The 21,483-nt window shown below is 40.1% G+C and overlaps 1 protein-coding gene across 1 annotated transcript in view; it reads left to right on the top strand.

Moving 5' to 3' along the window:
• LOC107042404 (endochitinase) overlaps positions 1-21,483 on the top strand; it is a 119,752-nt gene that overhangs the window by 44,519 nt on the left and 53,750 nt on the right. The window contains exons 2-3 of the mRNA XM_015263436.1: positions 6,676-6,747; positions 7,522-7,860. Of these exons, the coding sequence (XP_015118922.1) occupies positions 6,684-6,747; positions 7,522-7,860 (403 nt within the window). The 5' untranslated portion in view covers positions 6,676-6,683. The remainder of the gene's footprint in view (positions 1-6,675; positions 6,748-7,521; positions 7,861-21,483) is intronic.

The following is a 21,483-nucleotide window of genomic DNA, read 5'->3' as shown; positions in this document are numbered from 1 at the left end:
TTTTCACCCACAATCCGGCTCGAAGGACCACTGTTTGGTGAATGTCTAGGGTTAGGGTGGATGTGGGATGAAAATGTGGAGGGAGATGTTGGGAAAATTATTTTAGGCGGATTATAAAAAATCACACTATATTTATGTGGGATCGAACCACCTGTCAAAATTATTTCACTTTTTGGTTTTTAATGGTTGAATGTCTAATTAAATTGATGATTGTCTTTCACTGTTAATTAGTTGAGTCACTGAATTTAGACTGAAATTAATCAACAAGTTGATGTACTGAACAAAATATTAAATTTAGAATACTGATTGACTGAATACACTAGATCATTATCGTGACGATACTTGAACACTACTGATGACTGACTCTTCCGGGTGCCGCGCTGACCTGTGTCCGTTGACCCGAGGGGTCACGGAGATTTTTGGAGATGGCCGAGTTAGTCGACCGTGACTAATATGGAGATTTTAAGCTGCATTCCGAACAGACCTTTTTGTAATTTTTGATTCGCTCTATAAGAAAGATTATGAGAAAAAAATTGATATCTGTCTTACATTCCGAGATATTCATTGAAAATTAACCAGTACCAAAATTGGCTTGAACCGTTTTGCTGCTATGCTACTGAAATGGAACGCAAGGTATGATGGTATGCTGAGTCAGAATAAAAGTCCTATTTCAATTCAGATTTTTATCAAAATTGAATTCGGAAAGCTCCAAGGAAATCAGTTGAATAAGCTGTAATGTGACATTTTCGGATGGGGGTTAAAAATGCCTATTACCTTCGCTCTTCTTCCCCTTCATCTAGTTAAATTCGAAATGCAAAAATCTATGGGCGCCAGGTAATTTTTAGCCGGAATTACCAAACCGGAGGAATCTACTAAACCAATTCTAATTAATTCCAAAACCTCAAATATTTACTCAAAAAAGGGAGAAAACTAAATTTCTGGGGAAAGGTAACGGTCCTTGATTCGCTCAGTGTGCTAGGTTGTGGAGAGAGGGGTGGATTTCAGGTGGAGACGGGTATTGGGTGGTCAAAACTACAAAAAAAAAGAGAAGAAATCGACATCGTCCTTACGTGTTTCACTATTGAAATTTGAAAAAAAATTATTAAGTTACATGATTTTTCCTTCATTTTGGTCTTACAAAAAAAAATTCATAACAATAACTGATTAAATAGCAATATAAAATTAAATTGAAAATGATCCTCTGAATTGTACTATGTAATACAAAAATAATATTTTGTCCATCAACTCGACCACAAGTGAGGTCATCAAATCCCTCATACCATAATGTATAAGAAAAATTATCGATTAATCCCGAAATACTTGAGAATGTTGAGAAATGAGGGGAAAGGTATGCGAATCCCCGTGAGAGTGAGAGAGCGCGAAAATGAACTCACCAATGCACGCATAGTGTACGGCGGACGGAAATAAAAATTAGCTAAAACTAAACTCGCCGTAGCGGAAAATCGGTATAGTCAATTTTCAGAAACTCAAAGCCAATTTGCTCGGGAAGGTCTAGCGAAGCCCATGAAACCACAATTATAATTTTGGGATCATTGGGGACCTCTCTGCATTAATTTACCTCCAGAGGGAATTTTAAACGACGGAACACTTACGGAAAGCGAGAGCCACCACTCGTAGGCGCGTCAGCGGGGTGCCGCGAAGGGAAAAACTCTACGCAATTTTTACATAGGATAGACTAGCGATACTCCTCGCCATAGGAGCGAGGGAGAAGAAAATCGCCCACGTCGGAAATCGTCAGATTTCGACTAGGAAAAGACACAGGAATTCCAATCCTGGACAAACACACTCGCTGAACCCCAAAGTCATCTCAAATGATGATAGGGATAAACCGGAATAAAAACGAAAAAAACGGATAAGGGATAATGCCCCAAAAAAATGCCAAATTCGGACCAACAAGTATGAATAAAGGGGGTGATCAACCACTGCACGTGGCTGAGGGCCACGCGAGGGATACCGCCATGAAGGGGAAACGACGCCATTCGAAAATGGCTCGAAATTAGGGGGAAAAATACCAGAAAACTCACTGTTTTTTTATGTTTAACGGTCCTTTTTCCTTTCCGGACCATCCTGGATCCTTGCAACTTCCCAATAATCACACAATAATCCAGATTACGTAGTTGCGTTGTGTGGGCACACAGAAGTTCACACGCGACTACTCATTGAGGACGGTCAACGCGGAACTGATTTCGGAGGTCAGTGCTGCGGCACACCGGGCCCTCGGGACTTCCGACCAACCACGCTGCGCTCTGATTGGTGGAGACGTTTTCTTCTCAGAGGTGTAAGCCTCGAGGGAGCCACCGAATTAATTCGGGAAAAATCAAGGGCGTAAAATTGCTAATTCACAACTACGTCAATTTTCATTAATTATTTTCGAACGGATGGAAGCTCGATCGATTCTTCAAGATTTAAGACGCATCTCACGGATCGGATCTCCGGGATTTACGAGGCAAAAATAATAATTTATTCTTAATAACCCTTATTTAATATAATTAACATTTTCTCCCCAAAACTCTAAGGCAACCCGGCAATTCACAGGGGTCAAGGGTTGCACTTGCCCCACGTGGCCTTCCACCAAAACTTTAATGAATACCCATTTTACCCCGTAATATCCACTAAATTGATGGCACGTGACCTTCCACCAAAACTTAAATGAATACCCATTTTACCCCGTAATATCTACTAAATTGATGGAGCGCTAATATTTCAATTAGGCTTATATGATTTCCGCGAGAGTTATAAAAGGGTTACTCCCATAAAAAGACCGGATGACTCTAAATATGGCCCTTCTTCTCAATCAATCTATGGGCCCTCAAAAATCAGTTATCGATCACAAAAAAAATATATCGTCCCCACCTCATTAGGGGGAAAATCTTTGACCTCAAATCTCCACCCATAGGGTGAACTCTAAACCCAAAATTCTCCATCGGAGTGGGAAATACTTGATTCAAAATCCTTCATCGAAATGGGAAAAACTAAGCTCAAAATCGTCCATCGAAATGGGAAAACTAAACTCAAAAATTCTCCATCGGAGTGGGAAAACTAAACTCAAAAATTCTCCATCGGAGTGGGAAAACTAAAATCTCTCTCTCTCACCCTAATTAATTGGTCACAGATAGACTTTTCCTGTCGTGGGTAGCTGTGTTCAGGTCTCGGTGGTGTTCCTAACGGACATCCCCACATGTTCGTTACAAAGCATCAAACATCATGTGTAATCTCTACCATGAAAGATCTGGTAATTCATATATAAAATTAAAAATCCGTGGCGGGTTCCAAAAGTACAGAGATACCACAAATCTTTCACTCCTGAGAAATTGAATCGAGAAGAGAAGAGGCCAGGCAGGTTGTGGATAGGGCGTATTATGCAAATCGTCACGGGAATTGAGCAGATCAAACACACATTTGATATTATTAAATTCGTAATCAAAACCTTACCATCTCCTGGTGAATAGTGGGTAAAAATAATATTCAATTATCGGAAATGAGGGAACTAAGTAAAATTAACGTCCACTTGTCAGTTGATTAAAATTGGGAAAATCAAAATGTCAAGGAAAGACTTCGATAGGAGTCATTTCAGATTTGACTATTCTGATTATATATTTAATCCAATGGCTCATCGCGCTCACTTTGGCCTATACGATACTTTCAATCATTTTGCTCATCCCTTCCATTTGAAACTTCTGATAATTTAACTATTCTGATCATTTCACTGGTTCCTTCCTCTCATTTTCTGAGTTTGCCTGATTTTTACAAAGAAGTATGAAACCAACTTGGGAATTTTAATGGAAAAAATCAATCTATAATTTGAAATTATTAATTTCTGAGAATCAAGGATTTGATTGACAATGTTTGCCCTCTAATTGAACCATATTGTTTGATTCATTCGATTCCTTCGAAATTTCCTGAACCTGAATTTGTTGAAAAAGAAAATTTACATAAGAATCTACTTAGCTTCGGGGTTCCATCATAATTTGCGTTCCATTCCAATAGGGGAGCGGTAAAACGATTCAAGCCAATTTTATTATTGGTCAGTTTTCAATCAATATCTCGGAATCTAACGCAGATATACTAAAGTCAGCATAACATTTTACTTCCCTGGGTACCCCCACTCCACGTAATTACCACTTGTAACTGTATTCCCCACTCCTAAAAGCGAAGGAAAAAGTTATGCTGACCCCAGCATATCCATTGTTTTCTCATAACCTTTTTTATAGAGCTAATCGAGAGTCACAAATAGTTCGTTACCAAAATTTCTTTGGAGCTTTTTGAACTCAAATTTGGTACAAATTGAAATTGGACTTGTATTTTACTTCAGTAGCATAGTAGCAAAACGGTTCAAGCCGATTTTGGAATTGATTAATTTTCAATTGATATCTCGGAATCTAATGCAGATGCCATTTTTTTTATATAACCTTTTTTATAGAGCCGATCAAGAGTTACAAAAAAGATTTTTACAAAAATTTCGCTATCTCTCTTAGATTCGAAGATATTGTCTGGAAACTCAGCTAACAACCCAGTCAACTCAAATGGTTTTAACGCTTCGCTAGCGATTTTGCCCAACACTTGCTCTCCTTCAAAAGTATGATGTACGACAATACTAGATTAGATATAATAATCAATTAACAGACCTGTAGAGATGACTAAGGGAAGGATTTCCATGAAAAAATGCAAAAACTTGACGTTTTTTTTTTTTTGAATGTGTTGCAGGAATATTCGAACTTTCTTCCTCCCAAAATGTGGGGAATTGAGGCTAGAATCTCGTCAATTTTTGTCAAAATTGTAGAAAAATCTTTACTTATGAGAATAATTTTTTAAAAGAAAGAAGCGTCGATTAAAAATATTATTTAACAATTAAAAATCAATTAAAAATTTGTTCCTTCAATTTTGATATGTTTTTGATTTTCCAGAATTTTTTCAGATTTTTAATTAGCTTTGAAGTACTAACCAAAAATCGAAAAAAAAGTTTTTAAAGGATAAAAAATCAGGGGATCGATATAATGATCTAAAATTTTACAAAGAATGGTTTTTTTGGGTGGTGATATGTGAAAAAATTGCCGCCTTGAAATTCGCTGGGGGCAGATTCACCATGCTTATCCGGCTAGACCCTTGGATCTGAACTCCGCGTTTTCGCCAAGACTTGGGCCAGGGTGGACATAAACGTAGCCGTACTTGACGTGACTTGAAGTCCCGGCCAAATGATAAATGGTCTCAGTCTTGATAAGATTTCGCTGTTTACTCAGAACCGAGTAAGAGCGGTGTAAAATATTGAAGAAAAAAAAGATAGCTTCTACTCGGAAGCAAAAAAACCCAAGGTACTTCATAATCATATCAAACGGGAGATTTCCTCCCAAGTTTGACTCTCGTGAGTTCAGTGATCCTTCAGAACCGTGTACTAAGAAGAAATCAGTAAATGTAAATGTATCGGTGATGAGAAAAAAAAATTTCTATGGCTGAAAATATATTGCTCGTCAGTTGTCTATGGGAGCTGAGTCTTCAATAATGGAAACAACTCATTTTGATTTTTTTTCCGTAATTTTTTTCCGGCAATCGAAAGTTCGATTTTCCTCCCCAAATGACAGGAGAAAAGTGGCTTATTTCATTCCTCGGATTTTTATTGTTTTAGAAGATCCTTGAAATGATAACCCACATTCCTCCCTTTCATTTACACAGAAAAATCGAACTTAACCGTGCAGTTATGATGGAAAATACCTTGTGCGCCGAGAGAGGGTAACAGGATAGCCTAACCTGCGTGTTTACCGTAATCCACACGCGTGGTTTATGGTAAATAACCATAATCCACGGTGGAGAGCGTGTAGATTACGGTTAACACGCGGGTTAGAATGTTTACGGTTAACACGCGGGTTCCTGTTTTCCTCCGTTCGTGCACAATATGCTATTTTTCACGTTTTCCTAGAAAAGGAAATTTTCGGCATTTATTGCCCATTTTCCATTCCCTGAAATACGGAAAATGATTTTTTCCGTACTGACCTTCACTTTTCCCAGTCCGAGGATTGGTATTGACCCTTCCCTGAACTGGCAAAAGTGAAAGTCACTACGGAAAAATATCGTTCGCACCTAGTGCCACTGGGGTTTTCAACGAGTGTGATTCGCACGCCTCGCCTTCGGCTCGCCAACCCCAGTTGCACTCGATGCGAAATATACTATTACGAAAAACAATGGTTGAAGTTACTGAATACCCTCAACCTCGTAGTTTTAAGAAGAAATACAGAGAAACCTCTTTCAAACTGAATAATTAGAAGCAACAACGTTTTCAGCCATCATCGCCTCACATCTCACACTATCGAGATAATTCAACATTGAACTATCTGCGAAAAAATTAATTTGCTACGTTTTTCACTTCACTATTCGATTGTTATCAACAATTCAATTTTGGAATGAAGTACGCGATCTTTATTATCCGGTTGGCAACAATACCTATACATCAACTGATGTAAATGGCACATGGAATTTTTGAACAAGTGTCAAGTCACCGCAAAATGATTGGACCTTGAATCAATTCATTTTCCATGTTATGGTGGTAATTTCATGTTATGCTAATATATTTCTGTAACGACAGTTTTTTATTGAGATGAAGATGTGAAATTACACGTTATGGGTTAATTCTGTGATTATCATGCATTGACTTTCGACTTTTAGGATCAATCATGATGATGACCAAATCCCTCTTGGCGATCCCACTGCTCTGCACATTTATTGCGTTGGCTTACGGTAAGAAAGATATCCAACATACTACAATTTATATTTGAATTATTTGCAACTACAGCTCTGATGAAAATGACAGAAAACCTGCACTATTACTAGATTTCAGGTGTAATTCTGGGCTATCTGAACGTCTTCTCCATATACTTGACTGATTTCACTCCATTTATCCCACAAATATGTATTCAAAAATCCAAAATGTCTTGCAAAATTGTTGTTTTCCACAATAAAATTCTTTTATTCATCCAGCTACTTTTAACCCTAGATTGGTCACCCTATGAGGCAAACCCTGCCGTGCGTCGTTTTTCTTTAATGAGAATTGACTGGCTAACCGGAAAAATTGAAAAAAATTTGACTTTGTCAATTGAAGTGTCTAACAAATTATAGTAGATTTTAAAATAACATTTCCCAAAATTCCTAAAGAAAACAAATTATTTTGAACAGATGAATTATTTTTTCCCGTGTTAAATAAAATCGCTCATGACGCGACATTGCCGGAAACTCGCTAAACGCGCCCGGAGAGTGTAGAGTGAATTCGACAACGCTAAAGCCTAAATAACACGGCGACGAATCCCCGCGGAGATGACCAAGTTGCAGGGTCGAGTTTAGTGACCAGACTAGGGTTAACAATATTGAATACCATCTTCCCAAATTTCCACTGAAAATGTCCAGACTGCATATTTCCTTGATTCCAGAACTCCCACTCTAGCTTAAAGGGGTCACAAAGAATCAAAAAGGATGAAATTTGTTGGAACTTTCATCTTTCCTTTATGTTAAATTCAGGTGCAGAGCAGCCGGCAAGAATAGTTTGTTACTTCAGTAATTGGGCGATTTACCGTCCTGGACTGGGCAGTTATGGAATTAAAGATGTTCGTGGAGATCTCTGTACTCACGTTATCTACTCATTCATTGGTGTGAGCAATGTCACGTGGGAGTACCTTGTACTGGATCCAGAATTGGATGTTCAGAAGGGTGGATTCAGTGAGTTCACTAATTTAAAGAAGAAATTCCCGGGATTGAAGACGGCGGTGGCTGTTGGTGGATGGGGAGAGGGTGGAAGAAAATACAGTGCACTTGTTGGTGACAAGCAGAGGAGGGATACATTCATAAAGAGTGTTGTAGGTGAGTCTTCATTTTGAATGAAAAATTTCAAACCTCATTCGTTTATATTTTGTCTAGTTAATGATTTTTTCCCTTAAAGGGAGACTACTATGAGTTTTAAAAGTCATCGGTTATTGGAGTGAGACTTTTCATACATTGAAGATCGATTATATAGATCTGACAACGAATAATTAGTGCAAAAAAAAATTTTTTTATTGTTCGTTCACCCGAAAACGCTTAAAATGCTAAAAACAGTGTGCAGAGCAGTGAGAGCCTCCAATTTTTGAGCTACAAAAGAATTTTGAAAAAAAAATTTTGCTCCACATGTGAGACAAGAATTTTTAACTCGTGTGATTGGCAGCCCTCAGACTCGCCTCGGAGCGCCAACTTCACATTCGTGAAAATTCCGTCTCACTCGTATCGAAATATATACTATTTTGCTAGTGATGTTACGTTCAACGACTGGCCGAACTGTGCCTTTTTCATTCACAAGTAAACGAAAAGGCACTTTTCGACACGAGGTGAACGTAGCAGCAGTGCCAAATAGTACATTACATGCCCGAGCCTTGGAAAACAGATCACCGTCCCCCACGTGCACGTGGGAGAGGGTGATATGTTTTCCATGGCGAGGTGTGTATATTAATTTTCAGGTCCCGTGACACGAAAAATAAATTCTTCTCCCAAGAAATTGATTCCTTGACAAGAGTATTTTCTTTCCCAGAGTAGAACAAAAGGATTTGTTCTCAAGTGGTTATATATTTCCCCAAAAACAAAAATCAGGTCCGCTCGCGCGCTTCGCGCACTGGCTCTTTGGGGTGTGACCGGTAGGGGTGGGTGGAATTGGGTGTGACCCATTACGGGTCGAACCAATAACTTCACGACCGACTCCCATTTGTCTGTTCATTAGAACAAAAAACGGAAATTTTTGAAATTTCCGTCTTGATAACTACAAAACGGCTGAGACGATTTTACTTGGCATCCGCATAAAATCGAATTGTATAAAGATGCATCGATTGCATGAGCAGGAATCAAATGCCATCATTTTTCTACGTGGAATTATTGAATTTTCCAAAAAAAAACGCTTTTTTTTCATCTGTCTCATAAAGTAGTTAAGTAATGCCTATTCTGGGTCAACGTTTTAGCGAAGACCTGGTCGTTGGGGCCCAGTAGGGGGGTCAAATGAAAGTGGGTGTTTGGGTGCTTGATTAATTCGCGGATCCGCGGTTTTAATTCGCGGGTCAATCAATTTAATTCGCGGTTTGATTAGCGGGTAACTTAATTTGATTCGCGGTTTGTTTCGATCAAATGGGGCTCTATTGACGACTTGTCAATCCACCTCCCACGAGGGAGTGGCTGAAAGGGTTGATTACTTCTCAGGTTGCGGTTTGATTCGCGGGTTTATCCACGGTGTTGGGCCAAAGAACCTGCCACGAGAGAACCGGATGGGTGAAAGAGTTAATTAATCCGCGGTTGATTGCGTAATTCGCGGTCAGATCTACGGGGTCGCGGTTTGATTCGCGGGTTAAGCAATTACTTTGCGGTTCTGGCGCAACGTTTTAGCGGAGACGGGGCCAAAGGGCCCTCGCAAGGGGCTGGGTAGATGGATGGGTCAATTAATCCGCGCTAATTAATTAATTATTGATTGATTTAATTATTAATTAATTAAGTAATTATCAATTTATTAGCAGGATCTGGCGCATCGGTCTAGTGGAGACACGACCACAGGGCGGCTGATTCGCGGGTCGCGGTTTTATTTCGCGGTTTAATTCGCGGGTTAAGGAATTTAATTGATGGTTTTCTCTGTCGAATGAGACTCTCTATCAATTACCTGGTCAATCCACTGCCATGAAGGGGTGAGTGAAAAGGTTGATTAGTTGGCGGCTCGCGGGTTGATTCGCGGGTTAATCAATTTATCCATGGTGTTGGGCCAAAGAACCCCCAAGAGAGGGCCGGGTGGGTGGAAGGGATAGTTAATCCACGGTTGATTACGTAATTCGCAGTGTCATCTGCGGAATCGCGGTTTAATTCGCGGGTTAATTAATTAATTTGCGGTTTTAGACTGCAAGGGTCTCTATCGATGATCTGATCAATCTATCCCGTGGGAGTGGGTGGGAGTAAGAGTGAATTAATTCACAGTTCACGGTATAATTAGCGTTTTTGATTGAACAGATTTATTTATGACCTATCAGATTCCCCCCCTCCCCCTCTTGAAGTGGTTCTAGATGTGTCACATCTGGTGACCACATGACGTTTTTCAAACATGCTCGAACTTGAGATTTTCGGTATCTTGGTGTTTACCTTCTTCATGGAAAACCGTGAGACGGGTTTTCGTGTTAACCTCTTTTAACAATCGAAACAATTATGAAATGTAAAATTTTGAAAACCCTCACCCGGCGCGACCTTGGGTCAGAGGTTGCCGGGGCTCGGTTAATAATTTGTTGAACTGTTGGGCACCAGTTGATTTACACAAACCAACAAAGAACGATCAAATGAAAATAATAGGTTCGATTGGAAGCACCTTGGAGTGATGATCGGCGAGAGGAGAGACAGCAGAAATAGTTTATTACTTACGAATGATGCGACAGCTCGGGAATCGACTCTCTGCAGTAATCTCCAACGGTTTATATTGTACTAATTGATCGAGGTCACTCAAATAATAACGATACAGAACATACAATGAAACAACATTTAATATTCAAATAAATGAAAATATAGCAGAGATTGCTAGACAACGGTAATTGAATAATGGTGCGTAATAGTAAAATATACAGCGTGACAACTCGTGGTAACGCGCAAGCGAGAGTGCCCTTCGACTTGTTGCTGCCCGTCGGGCTCTGGTCCGATCGATATTTTAGGCGCACGCGCCGTCTAATTTGCTTCGCTCTGGCACTCGAGTAGGCGCGTAGAAATGCGATTTAAATAAATTTCTTACGATAATCTAATGGTCTTAACTGATCGGTTTGCTTAAACTATTTTAATTAGGAGATTCCCGAGGTGTCAGATCGGACTCTACGCCGGGGAAATACTATCTTTTCACATTCTTCCCCTTCGAACCCTGGCGTATAGTAGCGAGATGACAACTGTCGCTCTTTTGATCGACCTGTTTTGGTAAAGAAAGATTATTTTGAAAATTCAACAAAGTGAAATTAATGTGAGCAATAAACGATCTCTGCTGAGTGAGGTAAAGAAATGTTTGATATGTTAATGAATTGCAATGATCGTTGATCAAATTAACGTAATAATAATAAAGAGGAATAGTAATGAAAACAATGTTGTTGATCGTTGGGCTCCTCGGCTGGATGTCGTTGCTCGGATGATCGAGGACATTCTACTTCTGGTATTTGGTTGAGTTGATAGCCGAGAAGATCGTCCCATCTGGAAGCTCAGGTCTTTCTTCTATTATACGATCGAGTTTCTCGTCTGCTTCAGGCGTGAAAAGTGCCTGGAAGGCGAGCTGACGTCTTTCTTCTGTCAATTTCATTGCTCTGGCTGCCAGTGGAATCTGAAGGTCTTTTACATCATGGAGAGCCTTCTCATAGACCAGAAATGCTCTTACGCGGTTCTCGTAGTCCTTGGGATAATCAAATTTGGTGATGCCTTTCCTTCTCAAGCTTGATCCTGCCGCTCCCATCATGTAGCGATTGTCCTCAGGGATCAAGTGCTCTGGCCAGGTGGCGTAGGTGAGTCGGAGATACTTTCCATGTTCCTTGTGGCGAATGTTGCACTCAGGACATTCTGGGCAGTATAGTTCTAGGGGTCGTGAGCACCCTGGGCATTTATCCAGTGCTTGTTCATGCTAAACTCTGTCTGGGAAAGGACAGTCTGCTTCATCAAATCTTTCTGCTCCACAAATCTTGCAGAACCCTGGACGGAATGGGATGTTGCAGTCCTTGAATTGGTGAGCGGCTGATCTGCAATTGACGCATCCACGATGGTACTGCTTCTGGCACTGGGTGACGTATGTTTGGGTACCCACATTAACGCTCTGCGGTTTGTCCTTCAGCATTTCCTGCAGTAATCCTTTTGCCCGTTTTGTGATCAAATCCTTGAGCAATGGTAGGCTGATGATTCTCGCATCAACCATGTATAAAGGCTGCTGTTTGCCTGGGGCTTTGATCAAGTTCGATACTCCCAGCTCTTGGAGGGTTTCGGCGAAGGAAGGCATTCCTTTAATTGGAGCTGGTTTAATAGTGATCGATGGAGCCAGCTGTGAGTCTGGATCGTTGACTTTAGCCAATACTACGCCAGTTACTTTATCTGTCTTCACTGCATGTTTGAGATTAGCAAGGCGTTGTCTTCGACCATTTTCTTGTTCGATCTCTTTTGCTGTGTTTCGGTCGGGTGGACTGTAAGTCTGGATATTTCAAGTTCCTTATCTCTGTGAGAAGCTGTTCGATTTCGGCTCCTTTTGAACTTGTTCCAGGAGTCGTTTCAGTCAGAGTCATTTCCGCTGACGTATATGAGTCAACAGAAACTTCACTCGAGGTCTCACCTGAGGTCTGGGAAGGGCTGGATGCTTCTGATGAAGAGTCAGGTTTGACTGGGGTCGTTGACTTTTCAATCAGGGGATCTTTCTCGGCAAGACTAGCTACGAGTAATTCACCAGTCTGTACCGAGTCAGTTGATTCCACTGGAAAAGTTGTCTTCTCTTCCTCTGATATGCAGAGCTCAGTGTTGTTTGATTGTACCTATACATCGATAATAAAACCCGCACCGCCTAGAGTCTTCACTAATGACTGATTACCTAAACGTACTCCCACTGAAGATGATCCATCTTCTTTTAATTTTATTGTTTGGAGATGTTTGACCCGATTATAGGCTTTTTCGCTCAAAAATGATCTCTCCGCGCCACTGTCGATTATTCCTCGGATTTTTTGTCCAAAAATCGTTATTTCAACAGGGATTTTCGCAGTTCGAACCGGTTCTTTGAGACCTTCACCTTTGCAATAGACTCTACGTTGTGCTAGTTTATATATTTCGTGTGCCGGCAAACCTAAGGGTCTCCAGTGCTCGTAAGTAGTCAAGTTTTCTTTTCCTGCACTGGGTCCATTTTGAGGATTTTCCTGTCTGTCGGTCGTCAGGATTGTTAAGTCTTGTTGTGGTATATCATGGATTTGACACTCTACATGTTCCGTGAACTCAAAACCATCGTCCGTCATGTTCGAGTCGTCTGAATCTTCATCTATTACATTCAGTGTGAATAATTTTTGTTCATTAGACTGGGGTTCATTCAGTTTGCATTCAGTTTCTACCTTTTCTAAATCTTTGATTTGATCGATTCGAACCGTGGGGAATACATGAATGTCCTCTTTCGTGCCCGTAGTTCCGATAACTAGAGGAGAAGTTACGGCGAGCTTTTCTCGTTTCCCGAGTTTTTGGGACAACTCTTATTGTCATGTCCCAATTGCCGGCAAGCAGGACACACCACCTCCCGATCGGCAGTACAATAGCCCGTGGCGTGTCCGAACCGTCCGCAATTGTAACAGAACATTTTACTTTGATCAAATGTTCCTCTGTTTGACCTGACCTGATCGTTCTGGGAGTTCGCAGCCTTATTCGATTTTTCCGTCCCATTAAAGCGATCAAGGTTTAGTTCGAGTCTTTGTCGAGCTAGGGTCTTTGAGTTTTGATGAAATTTATTACTTTTTTTATAATTATCTGCATTCCTTTGTTCAATGGCTTGTAAATCAGTGATTTGTTCGCCAGATGTTTCGTCATAATCGCCCACATCCCCCAGTGCTCCATCGCAATCATCATCGTCGCAATCAGATTCAACCTGATTCTGTGTGTATTTCAAGTCAGTTGGTCTTGTTTTTGATCGTGCAAATTGTGACCCTGACGTAATCTTGTATAGATAATTTCGTGTATTAACGTAACTGAGGAATTCATGATAATTGCGGTGTCGCAGATTGAGGACTTCCATAACAAGGCGTGGATTAAATTTCGTTAGAATTTGAGTGAGTTGTTTCTTGAAACTCGGTGGCTGTTGCATACGTTCGAAAATAAAACGAGCTCGACAGGTATATTCGGCTAGACTCTCACTTTTATCCACTTTCAGATTTGAAACTTCTTGTAATAAATCAGAATCAGCTTTCTTCACTCCCCAATCGCAGAGAAATGCCCGCGAAAAGTCTTTCCACGACCGCCATGATTGTTTGTTAACTACATACCACGACTTATACGGTCCTTCGAAAATCTTTGAGAAGAAGGGTACAAATGTGTCTCTAGTAATACCGCTCGAACTCAAACACTCTTTTAATAACAACAAAAATTGATCAGGATCTATTTCTGTTACTGGGAATGAGATTTTCCACGAAATAATAATGCGCCCCACCTTTATAGGCGAAATATAATCATCATCGTCTAAATAAGAAGGTGAACGACTGTATCGATCGCGCTGATCATTACGATCGTACTCATCGTGTTGTGTTTGATGTCGCCTGAAGTTGTTACGGGGAAAGCAATGGTCTTCATCTTCGGAATTGCTACCGTAACCTGACAGAGCCCCTGGCGTTGTGGATCGCCTATCACGACATTCTGGGCGATACTCATAATCGGAGTCTCTGTTATTCCTACTGAATTCTCTGGATTCATCGTAACGGTTCGACTCCCGACTCTCGCGTTGACAAAAATTCCGATCGCGTCGCGAATCAGGTGTTGTTTCCCTAACTCCGCGTATATTTGCTTGTTCGACCATTCGTTTATATTGTTCTTCGGTAACAATAATTTCCTCCTCGCGTAATCTACCGTTAGCTTGAGGAGTAGCTACCTTTACTTTGAAAAATTTTGGGAGTACTCTTCCCCGTTCTCTATCTGTATCCAAGCTTTCGCCCTCACTTTCGTCAACTCTGTTTCGATCTTGATTTTGAAAGTGAACTCTACGTGCGTCACTATTTACTGGCACGTTCCCGAAGGTGGGAAGGGATGACTCGTCATTCGTTCCTTGGAAAGTGGCAAAGGCACTTCGTGGTCGTGTATTTGAATTATTGGGGTTCCCGGTGCCGGAGTTTTGAGGATGTGAGGGGATGTCGGTAGGGTTTTGAGGGTTTTGGTGAGGTGATTCGTTGTTTTGTGTAGAGGAATTTTGGGTGGATCTGGGTGGTCCATTTTGACCGGGAATTGGATTGGACTCGTTGGTACGTTTGTTTTGTCCCGTCTGTCCCCCGTCAGTTTCTTCCCCTTCAGGTGTGTCCCCGGGGTCAGCAGTGTTTGAATTTAATGGATCTAATGGGACTCTACCCTCAGTATTGACGGTGGGATCAGCAAGTGGCCCTGACAATTCGGTAATTCTAATGAGAACTTGATCAATTGTGTCTTTCATTCCTTCTAGATTAGTTAAACGTCCTTGCATTTCCCCCGCTGAATCCCTAAGTGTCTCAAGACCAATTGAGCGCTCCTCTATTTGGATTACTGTCTGTTTAACGTCCTGGATATCTCTCAATTGTTCTTGAATTCCTTCCACACTTCACTGAACCGAATCGAAAATAGTTAATCGATCGTTTATCTCATCTGTCCTTCTTTCTAAATCGGCTAGTGCACTTGCAAGTTCAGCTTGTGACGTAGGGGTGGGAGTACGACTATACCCTCTACCTCGCGAACCCATGGTTTGTGGCATCGGGGTTTCTATTCTTTGTTGTTTCTGAGGAGTTCCTAATGTTTCTTCTAGCAATTTATTTTGTTGGTTTCTGTTCTCTGGTCTCGTCGGCGGAGAACGGAACATACTATTTCGAAACCACAATTTGATCTTAGGACTCGACAGCCAATGTCAATATTTACTCTGTTCTGTTAATTAAGTTGAAATCCATCCAAGCCCCTCACAAAGGACTGGATTCACCTAATTTTAATAATACGAGGATAGCCGTAGCCACTGTCGAACAATTTTAACTCGTGGTATGATTGGAGCAATATCTCGGTCGGTACCCAAGTGGATCAAGTGTCAATCACATGAACAATATCTACGCGTGTTAATAATTTCATTGGCACGAATTCAATATGATCAATTGATCCGACTGAAATCTGTAGATCCCGATTTCAATGAACAATTTGAATGGTTTTTCAACCGGTTCTCACGATGAGGTCAGAACAAGATCACGACCAGACCGGAAGAATAATAGTAAATTTTGATCGATTAAATTTTAACGATCGCCAGCCACGGAGCAATATCTCATGGTTTTGCGAAATTGATTATTATGAAAATTTCAATTGACAATTAACCATCCGACAACAGAGCAAGATCTAATCGTTGGACGATTTTAAGTATTAAATGATAATTGACGGTCAACCTTCGCACAACAGAGCAAGATCTAGTTGTACGACAGAATTAATTCCCGAATTTTAATTTTTGCTAATCATTGAATGATTATAACATTGAATACGAGTAATTGGGTCTATCATCCCGACAGTTACACTTGAAGATAAATAATACACAATACAAAATAATTTAATGGAGACATAACTCGTAACAGACGACGAGAAACGAAAGGGGATTATTCTGTGTTTACATTTGATCGTGCTTCAATAGACTCACCCGAACAAAGCATCGAGCTGTCGATGCGAATCTGTACGGCACGGAATTTCTTGAATAATTCATTCCCAAAATTTTAATACCGATCAATTTACAAAATTTTCCCAACTTGCCCCACCTTGGGCGCCAAATGAGACGAGTTTTCGTGTTAACCTCTTTTAACAATCGAAACAATTATGAAATGTAAAATTTTGAAAACCCTCACCCGGCGCGACCTTGGGTCTGAGATTGCCGGGGCTCGGTTAATAATTTGTTGAACTGTTGGGCGCCAGTTGATTTACACAAACCAACAAAGAACGATCAAATGAAAATAATAGGTTCGATTGGAAAACACTTGGAGTGATGATCGGCGAGAGGAGAGATAGCAGAAATAGTTTATTACTTACGAATGATGCGACAGCTCGGGAATCGACTTTCTGCGGTAATCTCCAACGGTGTATATTGTACTAATTGATCGAGGTCACTCAAATAATAACGATACAGAACATACAATGAAACAATATTTAATATTCAAATAAATGAAAATATAGCAGAGATTGCTAGACAACGGTAATTGAATAATGGTGCGTAATAGTCGAATATACAGCGTGACAACTCGTGGTAACGCGCAAGCGAGAGTGCCCTTCGACTTGTTGCTGCCCGTCGGGCTCTGGTCCGATCGATATTTTAGGCGCACGCGCCGTCTAATTTGCTTCGCTCTGGCACTCGAGTAGGCGCGTAGAAATACGATTTAAATAAATTTCTTACGATAATTTAATGGTTTTAACTGATCGGTTTACTTAAACTATTTTAATTAGGAGATTCCCGAGGTGTCAGATCGGACTCTACGCCGGGGAAATAGTATCTTTTCACAACCGTTATTTGTAATGGTGGGTCAGTATTTATTTAAGAAAGGGATGGCTGCAAATGTAAGGTATTTATGTATATATTGAGATTTCCTGTATTTTGATGTTTACCACTTCATGGAAAAACCAATCCAACCAAAGATTATTGAGGTCATTGGAGGATGCGTATGAAATAGTAAACACGAATAGGAGACCCAGGGAAATTCAACAATGGCTTAATCACATCAGAGGACATTCGAAATAATACTTGAAAGTGATAGGAGGAGACTTAAGGGGTAATTTAACTGGACAGCTGAGTGGAAGCTAGCAACACACATTGACTAGAAGACAATAATTCCTCAAAGGCCAGTCGTCGCACGAGATGAACTAGAATATATGAATCATACATGTAAATATTATGGAGAAGCTATTACATGCGTGACAGTACTTTGTGGTGAAAATCGGTTGCGGTGGATTCAAAAAGAAGAAAAATACATGAACCAATTACTGTTTTTCATGAATCAATCAGTGTCTGAGGAAAGTAAATGTCTACCTTCTGGATATGTTGGAATTATCTCAGAAACTCTTTTCGGATCATTGAATGCAATCCAACTCAACTATGAGGAAATATTGAATCGAACGATCAATGATTGTCACACGCATATGGCTCAAATAGGATTACATCACCTACATGATCAGCTCGATCAATTGGGAAATAAAAATGAAACCTGTGTTAAAGATTTTTTGAAGGCCGTCAAATTCATTAAAGAGTCACAAAAAGAGGGCCAATTCCCATCATTGCTTCATCATCGAATGCTCAATAGCATCCGATATTGGGCGAAACGTTTGGAAATCGAGCTGGCTAAATACATGTATTCTCTGGAAACGATAATTGATCCTATACATTCTGCAAACGCAGAAGTCATTCATTTTGAATTATTCACTTATACAAAACTGGCAAGTGCTGTCAATAATTTCATTGCAATGAGACAGGATCAGTCATTGGTTCTCTGTCTCTCGATTGAACAACCACGTTCTGATGATTTACTAGAAAAATTGAGGTAAAGATTGGATTTGATGATGGGGAATTAGATGTAATATTGAAAATCCTACTTTTGGACTCAAAAGCATAGGAATTGTACAAAATGTATCCATATCCTACAGCACAAGTGTTTGGCTGCAGCCAGGGGTCAGCGTACATTCAACCTCGACGGGACTACCTGCTGCTTAGCCAATGTCATTCTCCCCTGGCACACTCCGAGGACATTGCCGGATGCCTGACCACAGATGGTCATGAGTATATTTGTAAACTGAANCAACCAAAGATTATTGAGGTCATTGGAGGATGCGTATGAAATAGTAAACACGAATAGGAGACCCAGGGAAATTCAACAATGGCTTAATCACATCAGAGGACATTCGAAATAATACTTGAAAGTGATAGGAGGAGACTTAAGGGGTAATTTAACTGGACAGCTGAGTGGAAGCTAGCAACACACATTGACTAGAAGACAATAATTCCTCAAAGGCCAGTCGTCGCACGAGATGAACTAGAATATATGAATCATACATGTAAATATTATGGAGAAGCTATTACATGCGTGACAGTACTTTGTGGTGAAAATCGGTTGCGGTGGATTCAAAAAGAAGAAAAATACATGAACCAATTACTGTTTTTCATGAATCAATCAGTGTCTGAGGAAAGTAAATGTCTACCTTCTGGATATGTTGGAATTATCTCAGAAACTCTTTTCGGATCATTGAATGCAATCCAACTCAACTATGAGGAAATATTGAATCGAACGATCAATGATTGTCACACGCATATGGCTCAAATAGGATTACATCACCTACATGATCAGCTCGATCAATTGGGAAATAAAAATGAAACCTGTGTTAAAGATTTTTTGAAGGCCGTCAAATTCATTAAAGAGTCACAAAAAGAGGGCCAATTCCCATCATTGCTTCATCATCGAATGCTCAATAGCATCCGATATTGGGCGAAACGTTTGGAAATCGAGCTGGCTAAATACATGTATTCTCTGGAAACGATAATTGATCCTATACATTCTGCAAACGCAGAAGTCATTCATTTTGAATTATTCACTTATACAAAACTGGCAAGTGCTGTCAATAATTTCATTGCAATGAGACAGGATCAGTCATTGGTTCTCTGTCTCTCGATTGAACAACCACGTTCTGATGATTTACTAGAAAAATTGAGGTAAAGATTGGATTTGATGATGGGGAATTAGATGTAATATTGAAAATCCTACTTTTGGACTCAAAAGCATAGGAATTGTACAAAATGTATCCATATCCTACAGCACAAGTGTTTGGCTGCAGCCAGGGGTCAGCGTACATTCAACCTCGACGGGACTACCTGCTGCTTAGCCAATGTCATTCTCCCCTGGCACACTCCGAGGACATTGCCGGATGCCTGACCACAGATGGTCATGAGTATATTTGTAAACTGAAGTACCTATGTTATGATGCTACGTCTCAACCAATTTGTGAGGCTGCAATGTTTATGACTGGTAGACAACTTTCACCTCTTGCTAATTGTAGTATCAAACTGAGTTCTACCTTTGCCGTATATTGGAAACAAACTGAAAAGAACTGGCTTTACTCAGTGCCCGAGAGAGAGGAGGTTAATTTTTCATGTGAAGGCGAATGGAGAGATGCAATGAATATCTGCTAGAAATCTCAATGTTACACAGATGGTGCAAAAATACGTTGAATTTCTCCCACAATATTATATACAACTAGATGAGTTTTTATGTGAGTGTAAAAAAGATGAGCAATCATCCGTTACTATATTATTTTTAGCAACAGCACTGGGAATATTCGTTATTTGGCTCATTGCACTATTATTTTTTCTAGTAACAAAAGAAGATGGAACCGGTAGTGTAATCGTTGGGTGGATTAAGGAGACACGTGTATGAGGAATTTTATTGAATAAAGAAATATTTTTTTCGAAAAAAACTTTTTATATCTTTATTATCTTATTTATAAGTTATTTACAATATAATTGTTTTTGAATACGTAAGGCACAGTATCTGTCGTATTTGGCAGGAGAATGCGCTTATCATCGTGCCAACTCAGAGCTAGTTTTGTTTGATTAATCGTGAACACATCATGTTTGATGGATCTGATCATATCTTGCGATATCCGAACATTTTTATGCTGGTCCAAGCAGGCTTTATAGACCTCAAATGTGATATGTTTCAACGTTGATTTTTTCACTCCTTTGGCCCGCGATTTTTCGCGATCGTCACCAGCCACTTTGAAGCTGTACATTTTCGCTCGAAGCCCCACGAACTCAGTCATGACTTTACCATGATTCTCGTCTTTCATTAAACCTAATTTCTTCTTACCGTTTAGAGGTGTATTATATACATTATTTATTGGATAATCTGAAGTGTCGAATTTATCGATATCATTTTTCATAATTTCATAAATATCCTCCACTTTAAAATGATAAATAAGTCTATCAGTGTCTGTGTATAATAGTTTTGCTCTGCCTTAAAAGTATTTTTTACATAATTACAGTGAGAATCGTAAATGTACGTTTTAGAAATGTCTAGAATACTGAAACCTACGTATATTGGCTTATTAAATTTAATTTTTGTACGACTCATTTGAATTATTACCAAATCCTTATCAAAGATAATACTGCTATGAAAGTTGGTTTTCGATATCCAACTCTCAACACCCCATCGTCCCTCCCAATTTGATACTAGTTTTACATACAGATGTTTTCTAACGTTCTCCTTTGTTTTTCCAAAAATCGTATTATTCATTAATTAGAAGAATAGAAACAGTGCGGCTGGTCACTTAAAGCGCCCAGAGTCACCTAAACCATACGATTTTTTGTAACTTCCGCCTTAGTTTTGGTCAGTCACACAGCCCCAGCCCTGTGTTTCTCACTAGGCTAATAAGGCTGGTGACAGCCGCTTGTTGTAAGTCCTCTGGTTTCAGGAAAGCCTAGCCCCAGATTTTATAGCGACGGAGTGCTAATAGGGGGCATTCACATAAAATGTAGATGACGCCCTCCTTATCGCCTCCGCACAGTCTGCAGTCTTCTTGTTCTGCAAGTTTCATCTTGAATAGATGAGCTCTGAGAGCTGTATGACCCGTAAGGAGCCCTACTGCTACCCTCAGATCCCCTCTGTGCAACTCCAGAAGCTTTCTGGTCCTAACTCTTAGTTGCCCTCTCATAAGCAGTTTCGCTTGTCTGCAGGTCGCAACTTTCTCCCAACGCCTGACATGATCCCGCTGGAAATGATCTTTAAT

This window comes from Diachasma alloeum, unplaced genomic scaffold, assembly GCF_001412515.2.
Source record: "Diachasma alloeum isolate Michigan unplaced genomic scaffold, Dall2.0 Dall_scaffold_00447, whole genome shotgun sequence".
In the NCBI taxonomy this organism is placed as follows: Eukaryota; Metazoa; Arthropoda; class Insecta; order Hymenoptera; family Braconidae; genus Diachasma; species Diachasma alloeum.
This window is presented reverse-complemented; position numbering and strand designations above follow the sequence as displayed.